The sequence below is a fragment of the Salvelinus namaycush genome, chromosome 1, assembly GCF_016432855.1.
Source record: "Salvelinus namaycush isolate Seneca chromosome 1, SaNama_1.0, whole genome shotgun sequence".
Lineage (NCBI taxonomy): Eukaryota > Metazoa > Chordata > Actinopteri > Salmoniformes > Salmonidae > Salvelinus > Salvelinus namaycush.
The window spans coordinates 71,122,265-71,136,921 of record NC_052307.1 but is presented as its reverse complement, the minus strand read 5'-3'; the positions used below and the strand labels follow the sequence as shown (position 1 = coordinate 71,136,921).

Genomic DNA, 14,657 nt, shown 5'->3' with positions numbered 1-14,657 from the left:
CTTGATACCCCCAGTTTCACTCTGTTTTCTGCACTCTGCTTTCTGCCATGCATTGATCAATTCATTTAAATCTATCACTGAGGGTAAATGTGTAAGAAGGCAGTGGAGAATCAATCAAATCGTTCAGATGTGATAAACAACTAAGAAATCATATGTGCTTCTTGGATGTAGCTATTTTTGGCCTAGCCTGCTTGTATATATATGCTTGTTTATACATGTGTAATTACCATTGACAGTATGGTAATATCAATTTACTACTGATAGGGGAAACATCCCTATTATTTACAAATTGTAGAAATAGAAATATGTCTTATTCTGGTGAGGTCTGAAACAGCCAATCAAGGTCACTGATCTACGTATGTAAATGTGTGTCTGTCCTGCTTTTGACCACCTAATGAGTGCTGGCTATACTCAGGAGGAGATTAATCCATGAACAGTTTTTCGTTGTCTTTAATTACAGCTGGGCTATGGAACATCGACGGCCTACAGTTCTCGAGCATTTCAAGCTAACAACATTTATTGGAATAATCCATTCTAAACGACTTAACGTAACGTCATAACATAAAATGGAAAAGTAGACTATAGTAACTTGTATGAACAACACTGATGTGCCGTCCTACTTATTGATGTACACAGTATTACCCGTTTTCAACCTCATTATAAATAAACTGTCATGTTTTTATTGTTTAAACATTAATATAATATTGTACTCTAAAATCTATATAAAAGAAACATAAGCTAGGAAAGACATTATAAACCATGCAGAATTATTCTTATTGGTCCACCAGCCCGTACCCGACACTTACCTGACAGTTCATCTGGTTCAAGCCCGCTTTCAGTGTCAAGTCCGCAGATAACAAAATAATCTGCGAATCGACATGAATTCGAGCTGAAGCCGGTGGTCATTTTGAGACTGGTCCCGTTGTACCCTTTTCCTCTGCTTTTTCAGTTGGGTGCATATTAAAGGATCGCGTAGTGATTTCGCGCAGCCATTGTGGATGTACTGCAAAGCCTGAAAATCAGAACAGAATGCCAGCCGAAATGCATTATGGGTCTTCAAGTACAGCTGTTTTCATCGGTCTCAGATCTTCTCAAACCCTTGCATTACCTCTGCGTAGAGGGAACACACTGAGCATGTGCGAACTCCTTACAGATTACGTTATGCACTTAACCCTTCAGTTCCTGAGTTAAGTATTTCTCTTGTAAAATGCTCTCCTTTATAATAATAATGCTATAGAAATGAAGCATTAAATAGGCCTTATTGCACATATAATGAACCTGAGCCATAGTATTCTTACTCCACTGTAGCCAAGACCATCCAGTGTACAACTGAATGCAAACTTTAATTTCACCATTTTAGCCTGAACAATTGTATTCATGTAATACACATGTAATACCATAGTTGTAATGCACATACAGTAATAGGTATTCTATTTGAGTATTCAAGGCACAGATAAGGAGAAGTAGGTGTCAGAAACAGGAAAAACATGTAAAATAAACGTTATCTGATGCACAATTTTGAATATATTTCATTAAATCATAAGAAAAATGTTGTCCTACTTGATAAATAGTTAAAGTCAAATAAGTTAAAACAACTGTGGGGTTGAACTCTGTAGACATGTACAAAGAGCTCCACCATGTGGTGAAAAGTGACGGTAAAAACATGCAGAACTTTGCCATTAGATTCACATTCTCATATTCCAATCATTTACCAGACAGTGAGAAAAAAAGTACAGAATATTTTTTATGATTTCAAAATAAACATGTTAATAATAAACCAACATTCATTAGCTTGGACAAAAAGATGTACAAGAATTAATATAATTTACAAACACAGGTCATATTGCAATATATTATCAGTTTGCACAACTTAATACTGTAAAGATGACAAATGTAATGAATGGAAACACACCAAGAATCATCCAAGCCAGCGCAGATATTCTCAATATTCTCCGCATGAAAATCAACAAATGTTGGAAAGTTGTAATAAGAAACATGTGTAACACCCTAATATTGCAGTGATCTTTAAAAATGGGATAAAACTACTGGGGACTTTTAAACAGTTATTGCAAATATGTGTCAATGAATTTCCCAAAATTACTTCTGATATCAAATTGGGTGAACAAATAATAATGTGATAGTAATAAGCACAACTAAATCACATGAAACAGGTCATGAAATTGATGGGTTACAGCAGGATTTGGAAACAGTAGGGCTGTGTTTACACAGGCAGAACAGTTATGATCTTTTGACCAATTATTGGCAAAAGAGCTGATCGGTCAAAACACCAATTAGTGGTAAAAAAAAAAAGGATCAGAATTGGGCTGCCTGTGTCAACACAGCCAAAGTGGCCATTACATATAAATATGAAGCACTTAGCCTGCTTTTATACAGGCAGCCTAATTCTGATCTATTTTATAAGCAATTGGTCTTTTGACCAATCAGATCAGCTCCTAGAAAAGATCTGATGTGACTGGTCAAAAAAACCAATTAGTGTGAGAGGGAAAAAAATGAATTAGGCTGCCTGTGTAAACACAGCCTTAGATATGCTAAGTGGCCACACAAATTAATTCAGGTAATTAAATACTAACAAATGAGATGTATTTTCTCATGCTCAGAAAGGGTTTCTTTAGTGGATTAAAACGCTGATCCAAGTAAGACCATTAATAATCCAAATATATAAATCAATATAAATCAATTTTCATAAATAATGAGTGATCTCAGATGCAGAAGAGTGGACAGTGCTTGAGACATGGACTTTGAAGAAACATCAACAGTAAGACTGCCCAAGTGCACATTCACTGCATCAACCTCTAGATACAACCAGAAGGTTTCACAGCAGCAGAGAATTCATATAATGACATCAGGTAAGTCTAAGTAAAAATCACTCCAATCACATCAAAGCACCCAAACTATAGTACAAATTAGGCATCACACCAACAGATACATACAGGTTGGATTCTAAGAAATATATACAGTGCCTTAAGAAAGTATTCACACCCCTGGACTCTTTTTCACATTTTCTTGTGTTACAGCCTGAATTTCAAATGTATTCTATTTAGATTTTTTGTCACTGCCCTTCATAAAATAACTCATCATGTCAAAGTGGAATTATGTTTTTAGAAATGTTTACAAACTAATAAAAAATGAAAAGCTGAATAGTCTTGAGTCAATAAGTATTCAACACCTTTGTTATGGCAAGCCTAAATAAGTTCAGGAGTAAAGATGTGCTCAACAAGTCACAATAAGTTGCATGGACTCACTCTGTGTGCAATAATAGTGTTTAACATGTTTTTTTTTTATGACTACCTCAACTCTGTACCCCACACATACATATAATTGTAAGGTCCCTGAATCAAGGAGTGAATTTCAAATGCAGATTCAACCACAAAGCCCAGGGAGGTTTTCCAATGCCTCACAAAGGGCATCTATTGGTAGGTAGATGTGTTAAAAAAATAAAAAGACGTTGAATCCCTTTGAGCATGGTGAAGTTCTTACACTTTGGATGGTGTAAAGGAAGGAAGGAAAACGCTCAGGGATTTCACCATGAGTTTAATGGCTATGATAAGGGAAAACTGAGATGGATCAACAACATTGTAGTTACTCCACAATAGTAACCTAATTGACAGAGTGAAAAGCGGGAAACCTATACAGAATAAAATATTCTAAAACATGTATCCTGTTTGCAATAAGGCACGAACGTAAAACTACTAAAAAATGTGGCAAAGAAATTAACGTTATGTCCTGGATAAAAAGCATTATGTTTGGGACAAATCCAACATCATCGCTGAGTACCACTTCATATTTTCAACATGGCTGCATCATGTTATGGGTATGCTTGTCATTAGCAAGGACTAGGGAGTTTATGATCAAAAGAAACGGAATAGAGTAAAGCATAGGTAAAATCCTATAGGAAAACCTTGTTCAGTCTGTTTTCCAACAGACACTGGGAGACAAATTCATCTTTCAGCAGGACAATAACCTTAAACACAACGCCAAATATACACGGGAGTTGCTAACCAAGACAACATTTAATGTTTCTGAGATGCCTAGTTACAGTTTTCACTTAAAGCTCGCCGCCATTGTACTCTGGAGCACTGGAAACGCATACACTGAAGCGATCAATCACGCTTCTACATCTGACAGTCCGACGGATGGGTTTGGCGGATGTCAGGAGAAGTTACCTGCCCCAATGCAACTAAGTTTGGTGGAGGAGGAATAATGGTCTGGGGCTGTTTTCCATGGTTCGGGCTAGGTCCCTTAGTTCCAGTGAAGGGAAATCTAAACACTACGGCATACAATGACATTCTAGACAATTCTATGCCTCCAACTTTGTGGCAACAGTGTGGGGAAAGTCCTTTCTTGTTTTAGCATGACAATGCCCCTGTGCACAAAGCGAGGTCCATAAAGAAATTATTTGTCACGATCGGTGTGGAAGAACTTGACTGGCCTGCACAGAGCCCTGACCTCAACCCCATTAACCACCTTTGGGATGAATTGGAACACCGACTGCAGCAAAGGGGGGACCAACTCCATATTAACGCCCTTGATTTTGGAATGAGATCTTCGACGAGCAGATGTCCACATACTTTTGGTCATGTAGCGTATATTAGTGTTTTATTTTTACAAATGTTAGAATTTTTCTTCCACTTTGACAGAGTATTTTTTGTAGAACATTGACAAAACTATTACAATTAAATCCATTTTAATCCCACTTTGTAACACAACAAAATGTTGAAAAAGTCAAGGATTGTGACTACTTTCTGAAGGCACTGAACATGAAGTAGCAGTGTGAAATCACTAACACCTGGGAAAAGCATGAACAACCAAAAATCTAATTGGTAGCTTTGCAAAGGGCACAGCTGGGTCATCCACTACTGCATTTCTCAACTGGCAGAACATTTGGACTGGTGACACACACGAGGGAGAGCACACAGGCAGAGAGGGAGTCTCAGCACCATTAGTAGAACAAATATAAAATAAGATTATACAAAACACTAGTTTTCAATACTTGATATGCCGTTTCATATGTTTACTGATAGGCCCAACAAAAGCATCAAGAGATTCATATTTATCTTACTATGTGTTCATATGCATATTTTTCATGTCAACATTGATGGCACACAGATCATTTTAGGGTGGTGTGTTAACAATATCTTCAAATGAAAGAACATTCTAAATTATTTAATATGCTCACATTCTAACCAGTGTATAAAACAGTCATAACAATAGTCCTAAAATTTTGTGAAAATCAAAAACACTGAACTGACGTCACCCATATCACACAGGTTAAGAGATTAAATCAATTCAAAACATGGTTCAAGACATACAAAGGAGGGAAGTGTAGCTTGAACTTGTGAGAACCATTGTGATTAAAACAATATTAAAGACAGATGCCTGATGTTTTCTGTATCCTTTCTTAAATCGTTTTACAGGCAAGCAACATTTAACAAAAATGGGAGAACAAACCCGAGGATGAGCAGAGGCCAGTTAGTCCTTTGTAGAGCACAAAGTTGAGGTGGCCACCACCACATGTTTTGGACACAGGAGTCAGGGTTGGACCAAAAGCAATGTTTCCACAGCAACCTCAGCAGGTGTGCGGGACAGCAACAGACAGGACTATGTGAGTGAGAGCGGGGTGTACCATTCCTGAGCCAAGGGATGGGCTGGGGGATCAGGCAGGCAGATGAGTTGTCTCGTGCCTACTCCATCTTCTGCTGCAGTTTCTTCTGGAAGCAAACAGGCAGGATAGAGAGTATGGCCAGGACACCTAGCACAATCAGAGAGTTCCAGGACACTGCCTCCCCAGCTGTCGTCAGTTTGTACAGTGTTGTACCAGCGTTGATCGCCACAAAGGACGGTGGGGCCACTCCTGACAGTCAGAGATAAGGTCAGAGATAAGGGAGGATGTCAGTATTGTAAGACACACAACACATAGCTAAGGCATTCCTAGTCAATCACCAAATATTTCTGTCGAAAAGCCAGCAAACTATAAAGGCTTGCGGTCCTTTTTTTAATATCGTGTTGAGCTGTTGACCGTAGATGCACTTGATTCAAAAGCCCTGCGCACCGGGTAAGCAAAGTGTTCATTTTTAACCATTTTGTCTGAAGAGACAAACTCCGTCTACCCGGCCGACCGGCAAATATGAGACAAAATCGAGTGCACCTACAGCGCTGCCCAATCGGATAGCTCAAATTGCACTGCCCAATCGGATAGCTCAAATCACCGTGGCTGCAGAGTTCCATAACCCTGGCTACAGCCAAGTTTAATAGGCTACTAGCCTATGTAAGATTTAATAACTTTTAAAACCATGTCCACAGAGAGACTGTCAGCGAATACAGCAAAGAGCTGCTGTTTTTATGAGTGAGTTCATGTTTAAGTTTATATTCAGCACTGTCACTGTTTTTATTCAACACTATTACAAAACTCGCTTCTCCGTACTTCCGCTCGGGCTCAGCTGCAATGAATGAGTAGCCAAGTATCGATAGCTCTGCGTTTTATTTTTATTAGCAGCTCGTCGTGTCGATTTTAATATCAAGGAATATTTCACATTCTCTGGTCATAGGAACAACATGAATTTGTGCATGAGGCAGATGCGGTGTGACTCGAGTTTCGCCCTTAGGTGGAAGACTGTGTCCCCTCTCTCTGGTCAGTCTCACCGGAGGAAAGGAAGGAGAGAGCAGGGACCGTAAGAGGCGGTTGGGAAAAATCGTTTTGACCGGTCATCCAACTCGGAATCTCTGGCATCTTTCTAGAGCTCCGACTTTTCGAGCTGAAGATCACCGACATCGTGATTTGACCTCGTTGACCATCAGACGCAGGTACCATCAGTCCAGTAAAATCAAAAAGCGAATTATTTAAATTCATGCTCCACAGTGCCTCACAAGTGCGAAACCAACTAATCTGTTTTGTTATCAAAGCTCGAGTTTTGAAGTATAATTTGGTCTGAGATAAACAATATTGGCAGGCCAAGCATATAGCCAATATGCTGTGATAATGTATTAGGCCTACTGCCCAAACCTCATTCCTACAAAACTGTTTGTGTGAGGTTAATGTAAAAAAAGAATTCTGAGCAGTAGATCTCAGCATGCTTTTTGACTGCGAAAGTGATCTTGACTCAGAAAAGTTTGGTGACCACTGTATTAAATGGTATGAGAGATTCAAAAATAGCTCAGCAATAAAGACAATGCAGCACTATCAACACTGTTTTCTACTGAGAAGGAAATACTGGAGTTTGATATATCTTAGCCTTACCAAAGAAAGTACCAAGGAAGAAGAACCCCAAAGGCACATTGATGATGGGTGAGGTGATGTTGATGAACCAGTTGGGGAGAAAGGGAGTGATCCTCAGAAATATGATGTAATTGATGAGATGATCTCTGTGCTTGTCAACCTGCAATTGAAAACAGATAGCAGAACCTGTCATTCACAGAAAGGCTTGGAGGCTACTAGCCCCCTACTAAGACTCCACTGTTCTGTGGGTGTTACTAAATTGTTAAAAGTTTGCTTGTACTCTCATATCAACAACTTCCTACACTGTTCACGTACCAAATAACCTGTTTTTCCTTCCAAAAGGTCTTACCTGCTGGGACCATTTCTGGACTCTCTCTGTCAGGTATCTGTAGACCACTGGTCGCCCCACTAGATAAGATAGCATGAAGCAGAAGGAAGCCCCCAGGCCAGAGCACTGGAAAACACAGTGACAGAGGCAGTACATTTTGTAAACCGAGTCTGGTTTACAGAGTAAAAGTACATTTTGTAAATGTCACCACTATTATTAGTCATAGTTCTCCTTTTGTCCATAGTATACTCACCAGGCAGACAAGGAAAAGAGCCAGGGGGAAGGGGTAGAGATAACCAGACAGGATACTGAGGAAGATGGATCCAGGGATCGCAAATGTCTGGAGGCTGAGTCAGTAGCGTCAAGGAATACAGCTCAAGGGTTGAACACACAGCAGTATGTGCACACACACTTGTGGATGCAGTCACAAAAATACACTAAACAAAAATATAAAAACTCAAGATGCAACAATTTATAATATTTTGTGGCCTGAGGAATGTTGTCCCACTCCTCTTCAATGACTGTGTGAAGTTGCTGGATATTGGCAGGAACTGGAACATGCTGTCGTACACTTAAATCCAGAGCATCCCAAACATGCACAATGGGTGACATACAGTGGGGCAAAAAAGTATTTAGTCAGCCACCAATTGTGCAAGTTCTCCCACTTAAAAAGATGAGGCCTGTAATTTTCATCATAGGTACACTTCAACTATGACAGACAAAATGAGGAAAAAAAATCCAGAAAATCACATTGTAGGATTTTTTATGAATTTATTTGCAAATTATGGTGGAAAATTAGTATTTAGTCAATAACAAAAGTTTATCTCAATACTTTGTTATATACCCTTTGTTGGCAATGACAGAGGTCAAACGTTTTCTGTAAGTCTTCACAAGGTTCACACACACACTGTTGCTGGTATTTTGGCCCATTCCTCCATGCAGATCTCCTCTAGAGCAGTGATGTTTTGGGGCTGTTGCTGGGCAACACGGACTTTCAACTCCCTCCAAAGATTTTCTATGGGGTTGAGATCTGGAGACTGGCTAGGCCACTCCAGGACCTTGAAATGCATCTTACGAAGCCACTCCTTCGTTGCCCAGGCGGTGTGTTTGGGATCATTGTCATGCTGAAAGACCCAGCCACGTTTCATCTTCAATGCCCTTGCTGATGGAAGGAGGTTTTCACTCAAAATCTCACGATACATGGCCCCATTCATTCTTTCCTTTACACGGATCAGTCGTCCTGGTCCCTTTGCAGAAAAACAGCCCCAAAGCATGATGTTTCCATCCCCATGCTTCACAGTAGGTATGGTGTTCTTTGGATGCAACTCAGCATTCTTTGTCCTCCAAACAAAGTTTTTACCAAAAAGTTCTCTTTTGGTTTCTTCTCCCAATCTTCTTCTGGATCATCCAAATGCTCTCTAGCAAACTTCAGACGGGCCTGGACATGTACTGGCTTTAGCAGGGGGACACGTCTGGCACTGCAGGATTTGAGTCCCTGGCGGCGTAGTGTGTTACTGATGGTAGGCTTTGTTACTTTGGTCCCAGCTCTCTGCAGGTAATTCACTAGGTCCCCCCGTGTGGTTCTGGGATTTTTGCTCACCGTTCTTGTGATCATTTTGACCCCACGGGGTGAGATCTTGCGTGGAGCCCCAGATCGAGGGAGATTATCAGTGGTCTTGTATGTCTTCCATTTCCTAATAATTGCTCCCACAGTTGATTTCTTCAAACCAAGCTGCTTACCTATTGCAGATTCAGTCTTCCCAGCCTGGTGCAGGTCTACAATTTTGTTTCTGGTGTCCTTTGACAGCTCTTTGGTCTTGGCCATAGTGGAGTTTGGAGTGTGACTGTTTGAGGTTGTGGACAGGTGTCTTTTATACTGATAAGTTCAAACAGGTGCCATTAATACAGGTAACGAGTGGAGGACAGAGGAGCCTCTTAAAGAAGAAGTTACAGGTCTGTGAGAGCCAGAAATCTTGCTTGTTTGTAGGTGACCAAATACTTATTTTCCACCATAATTTGCAAATAAATTCATTAAAAATCCTACAATGTGATTTTCTGGATTTTTTTTCTCTCATTTTGTCTGTCATAGTTGAAGTGTACCTATGATGACAATTACAGGCCTCTCTCATCTTTTTAAGTGGGAGAACTTGCACAATTGGTGGCTGACTAAATACTTTTTTGCCCCACTGTATCTGGTGAATATGCAGGCCATGGAAGAACTGGCACATTTTCAAATTCCAGGAATTGTGTACAGATCCTTGCGACATGGGGCCGTGCATTATCATGCTGAAACATAAGGTGATGGCGGCAGATGAATGGCACGACAATGGGTCTCTGGATCTCGTCACGGTATCTATCTCTGTGCATTCAAATTGCCATCAATAAAATGTAATTGTTTTTGTTTTCCGTAGTTTATGCCTGCCCATAGCATAACCTCACCGCTACCATGGGGCACTCTGTTCACAACGTTGACATCAGGAAACCGCTCGGCCACACGACGCCATACATGCTGTCTGCCATCTGCCCAGTACAGTTGAAACTGGGAGTCAACCGTGAAGAGCACCCTTCTCCAGCATGCCAGTGGCCCTCGAATGTGAGCATTTGTCCACTGAAGTCGGTTACAACACCGAACTGCAGTCAGGTCAAGACCCTGGTGAGAACGACAAGCACGCAGATGAGCTTCCCTGAGACGGTTTCTGACAGTTTGTGCAGAAATGATTCTGTTGTGCAAAGCCACTGTTTCATCAGCTATCCGGGTGGCTGGTCTCAGATGATCCCGCAGGTGAAGAACCCGGGTGTGGAGGTCCTGGGCTGGCGTGGTTACATGTGGTCTGCGGTTGGGAGGCCGGTTGGACGTACTGACAAATTCTCTAAAATGACATTGGAGGCAGCTTAAGGTAAAGAAATTAACATTCAATTCTCTGGCAACAGCTCTGGTAGACATTGCTACAGTCAGCATGCCAATTGCATGCTCCCTCAACTTGAGACATCTGTGGCATTGGGTTGTGTGACAAAACTACATATTTTAGAGTGACCTTTTATTGTCCCCAGCACAAGGTTCACCTGTGTATTGATCATGCTGTTAATCAGATTCTTGATGCCACACCTGTCAGGTGGATAGATTATCTTGGCAAAGGAGAAATGCTCACTAACAGGGATGTAAACAAATTTGTGCACAAAATGAGAGAAATAAGATTTTTGTGCATATGGAACATTTCTGGGATCTTTTATTTCAGCTCATACAACAGGTGACCAACACTTTAAATGTTGCGTTTCTATTTTTGTTCAGTATAGTTAAGATATACTCCACTGTAGTAGCATACAGTGCCAGTTTATTATAGATCTGGCTGCAGAACTAATTTGTGCAGAAGTATCCGCTATAAAAGATAAGAAAAACATGGTCCGATGCATGTTATAGTACCACCTCATATGTAAACATCATCCATATTCAGAGCACATTTATTTTGATGAATATGAATTAACACTGCCAAGTATGAACTATGAATACAAATGCGGTCTCATGTCTTCTTCCGCTAGTTTACTTAATCTCTTTCCCCTCCACTCTCTAGGAACATATTAATGCATAGTGTCTGTGCTCTGGCCAGTATGTGCTGTTAGCACAAGGACTGGACCAGCTGACCAGGCCCCAGCCACTGTCTGGGATGTATTGCCTTGTAGTTTTACTGGTAAATAAATGTTTGATATCCTGTCTGAGAAATATTTTGCCCACAACATGTGTTGTCTTGTAGTTTTACTGGTAATGTTGCTGACCTTTACCATGTTGTGGGCAAAGCATTTCTCAGACAGGATATCAAACATTTATTTACCAGTAAAACTACAAGGCAACACATCAGACAGTGGATGGGGCCTGGTCAGCTGGTCCAGTCCTTGTGCTGTTAGCACATGCTGGCCAGCGCACAGACACTATGCATTAATATGTGCCAAGACAGTGGAGCGGAAAGAGATTAGGCAAACTAGCAGAAGAAGCAGGGTAGGAAACATCAGGCATGATACTGCATTTGTATTCATAGTTCATACTGTGCAGTGTTTATTCATATTCTTCATAAAATGTGCTCTGAAGATGGATAATGTTTACATATGAGGTGGGACCATAAAATGCATCGGACCATGTTTTTCTCCTCTTTTATAGCGGATAATTCTATCTGCCCGTAATGTCTGTCTGAAGTGCAATTGACAAAGCTGGAACAGAGTTTCTATTGCAAATAGCTGTGGGTGGAAACAAAGTCCTTAGAACCTACTGTACTGATAAACTTACAGTTCAACTTTAACTGCATGTCCATGTCTGATTTAATCTATCTTCTCCTGTCATAAAATGAAGGAAAATGTACTGCACTCTGTGGTTGTTGTGAACACACAAGAATTGCCTGAATTAATACTCAAGGATCAAAGCCCACTGTACCCCCACCTCCTACTTCTCCATTCATTATCCAGAGGCAAGCCCATGCCTTTACTATGGCCTTGGCTGGCTGCTTTATTCAAAGGAAATAATGAATGAGAGAGGGAGACCGAGCATGCGAGAGCCAGGTAGTGGAGATTAGGGATGATGCAATCAACAAGCCCATCACAGAGTAACAAAAGCCTGTCTTGGTCCACTTCCCAGTCTGTCACTCTCCTCTGCTGACCCACATAGGGGGCCTCACAGACATGTTGCATGTTGAAACAGCTAATAAGTATGTAACTCAATCCTCCAAAAGTTAACAACTTTGCAATACATTTACTACCCAAAAGGATACAAGATATAGGTGGTAAAGTAGGCTACTAACACTTGGGTGTAGTAGGTGTCCTTATATTTGGAAAGTACAGTGCCCAAGGCTTTAGCATCATCCATATCTTTGGGGATTTTAATAGTAGCCCTCTCATCACTGAAATGAAAAAACGTGGATATCAATTCACCATCATACAATGTTGTGGATACAAATGAAATACAAATGTGTGTGAATCTGTGTGCAAGGGCTTTGACACTTACAGAAACAGAGAAATTAAAACGTGACCGTCTCTATTGGAGTGTGACATACTAGGCTGTAGACAATTTAAATCAAATGGTTCTCATCATTAGCTGTGATAATCATTGATAACAGGCTCCTATTTATCTGTAATAGTCAGATTTCCGAACAGCCTTTACATGGTGATACTTTCTTTGTTCTCTATTCGGACGTCCCAGGTGTCTTCTAAACTCGGATGGCTAGTTGCAGGGGAATGTTTGAATTGAGAAAATGCTCCGTTATAAAATCATATCCATTTTTGCTCCATAAAATAATCCATCAACGGTTATCACAGCTAATGATGAGAACCATTTGAATAAAATTATTTAACTTGGCTGGTGAATGCCATTTGGTAGACTGTTTCACTTTTGTACAACATTTGTAACTTTTGTAACTCTTTCTACATGGGTCGGCTTGCTGGAAAGATAAATGCAAAGAACAATTACTCGTTGAGCTCTGGGAAATTCCTGTACACTAGGTACATGACAGAAGCAGCGCAGGTGAAGATAGACAGCAGGATGAGGAGAGACATGCGAGCTGAGCCCCCTCCAGTGTATTGAGTCTCTGTGGAGAGGGGAGTAGTTATATAGCGCACACACAGTCAGCAAATTATAAATATCTTGATAAGCCTCTATTCTTCTGTAACAGCAGTAAGCCTCATGTAATGTCTTGCTTCACTTGTTGTTCTAGTTCCTGGTTGATTTCCCCAGAGTACATGAAGCATGCTATGTAGTCAAACCATTCAAGATATATAATCCTTGAAACTGACTACATATGTTCCTCATCAAAGTTAGAATACATCTGCCTATGTTATCACATGACTCCAAGCTTATCTGTTTATTTAAATAAAAAGGTTAAATAAATAAAAATAAAGTGTGTATTGTGTAACATCCTGTCATGATAATTGTGTTGCTCCATCTATATAAGAATAACATTACATGGTTAGCCTACTAATATTTTCCTGACTTCATCCAAGTAGTTCTGTCATTGACACTGATTAACATTAGTAACTTAATGTCAAACTGGGTATGGCCCCTGACAGTGGCTGGATAGATAGCAAGCTACTAAGTTACTAACCTGATCATGTGAATTTCAACCAAAGATACTGGTAACTAACCCATTTTGTCTGTGCTTCAACTCCGTCATACCACCTCCAGCCTTGAAAGCAAGCAACTTCTAATTCTTGATAATCAGCTGTGAGTTAGCTAACGCTGACTGACAACAGCATATCCGCATTTCACAATCATCTGGCTGGTTATCAAGCCGGCTAGCAACATTATTTAACGAGACATTTACCACATCATATAAACAGTAATGTATCTTAACGTTAGCTAATCAATTAGAAGAACACAAGTAAATTAACTAGCTATACTAGCCAGTTAGCCGGTATAGCAACTTCGTTATCTAACGTTAGCTATACATACCTTTGAGGGTTTGTGCCTCGTTAAATTTTGTCTTCGGTTCCTCGTGTAACGTTACTGACGAAACACTATCGGCCTCTCGTCTTTCTCTTCGTTTCTTGGCCATGTCCGCTTATTAAATTAAGATATCGATCTAGCTACACCGACCTCGGGTGTAATACACCGGACTAATGTCAAAGTTGAAAGTAAGAGACGAGAGACCACTTTGTCAACCGGCGACTAGCAAATTGACACATTCCCACAACCTTTCACCTTTTCTGAGTTTGTTTCTCTACCTTTTCCCCACAGTGCCACCATGGGGCACCCTGCATTTCCAAAACAATGTTACAGCAGCACAGAGTTTAGTGTTTATATAGTATATTATTGTCGTTTTTACAGTAGCAGTAATATTAGTAGCTTTCATTTATGTGACTAGGTTTTGAGTACAACATCTAGATAGATGTTGGTTGTTCTCTGATGTTATGATGTCATCCAAATCATCATGAAAGATGATGCTGAAAACTTCAAATCTACTAGCCAACTGCTATGACATGCTTTCCATTTTCATAATATTTTGTTCACATTATCAGCAGTGTCTTTATTTACTGACTGTAAGACAGTGTGAGAGCGATATCACACATGTAAAACTACAACTCCTAGAGTGCAATAGTTCGAAGCGGATGTTCGTGTTG

General features: G+C 40.3%; 2 protein-coding genes across 2 annotated transcripts in view; both read right to left on the bottom strand.

The window, feature by feature from the left end:
• Positions 1 to 1,022, bottom strand: part of LOC120048230 (DENN domain-containing protein 5A-like) — a 46,709-nt gene extending 45,687 nt beyond the window's left edge. The window contains exon 1 of the mRNA XM_038994030.1: positions 807 to 1,022. Coding sequence (XP_038849958.1) covers positions 807 to 906 — 100 coding nt within the window. The 5' untranslated portion in view covers positions 907 to 1,022. The remainder of the gene's footprint in view (positions 1 to 806) is intronic.
• Positions 1,023 to 5,017: 3,995 nt separating this feature from the next.
• Positions 5,018 to 14,234, bottom strand: LOC120048225 (transmembrane protein 41B-like). Its single transcript, XM_038994017.1, has 7 exons — positions 13,990 to 14,234; positions 13,012 to 13,129; positions 12,317 to 12,445; positions 7,816 to 7,909; positions 7,584 to 7,688; positions 7,256 to 7,394; positions 5,018 to 5,872 (listed from the first exon to the last, which is right to left on the bottom strand). Exons 1-7 carry the CDS (start codon positions 14,090 to 14,092, stop codon positions 5,703 to 5,705), a joined length of 858 nt encoding a protein of 285 aa, XP_038849945.1. The 5' UTR covers positions 14,093 to 14,234; the 3' UTR covers positions 5,018 to 5,702.
• Positions 14,235 to 14,657: the final 423 nt, after the last annotated feature.

Bases quoted from the DNA above. Each gene is read 5' to 3' on its own strand.
- LOC120048225 (XM_038994017.1), bottom strand. From the start codon at position 14,092: ATGGCCAAGAAACGAAGAGAAAGACGAGAGGCCGATAGTGTTTCGTCA. The intron at 13,130-13,989 runs GTATGTATAGCT...CCCTCTCCACAG, and splicing joins CGAGGCACAAACCCTCAAAG to AGACTCAATACACTGGAGGG. The intron at 12,446-13,011 runs GTAATTGTTCTT...TTTTCATTTCAG, and splicing joins AATTTCCCAGAGCTCAACGA to TGATGAGAGGGCTACTATTA.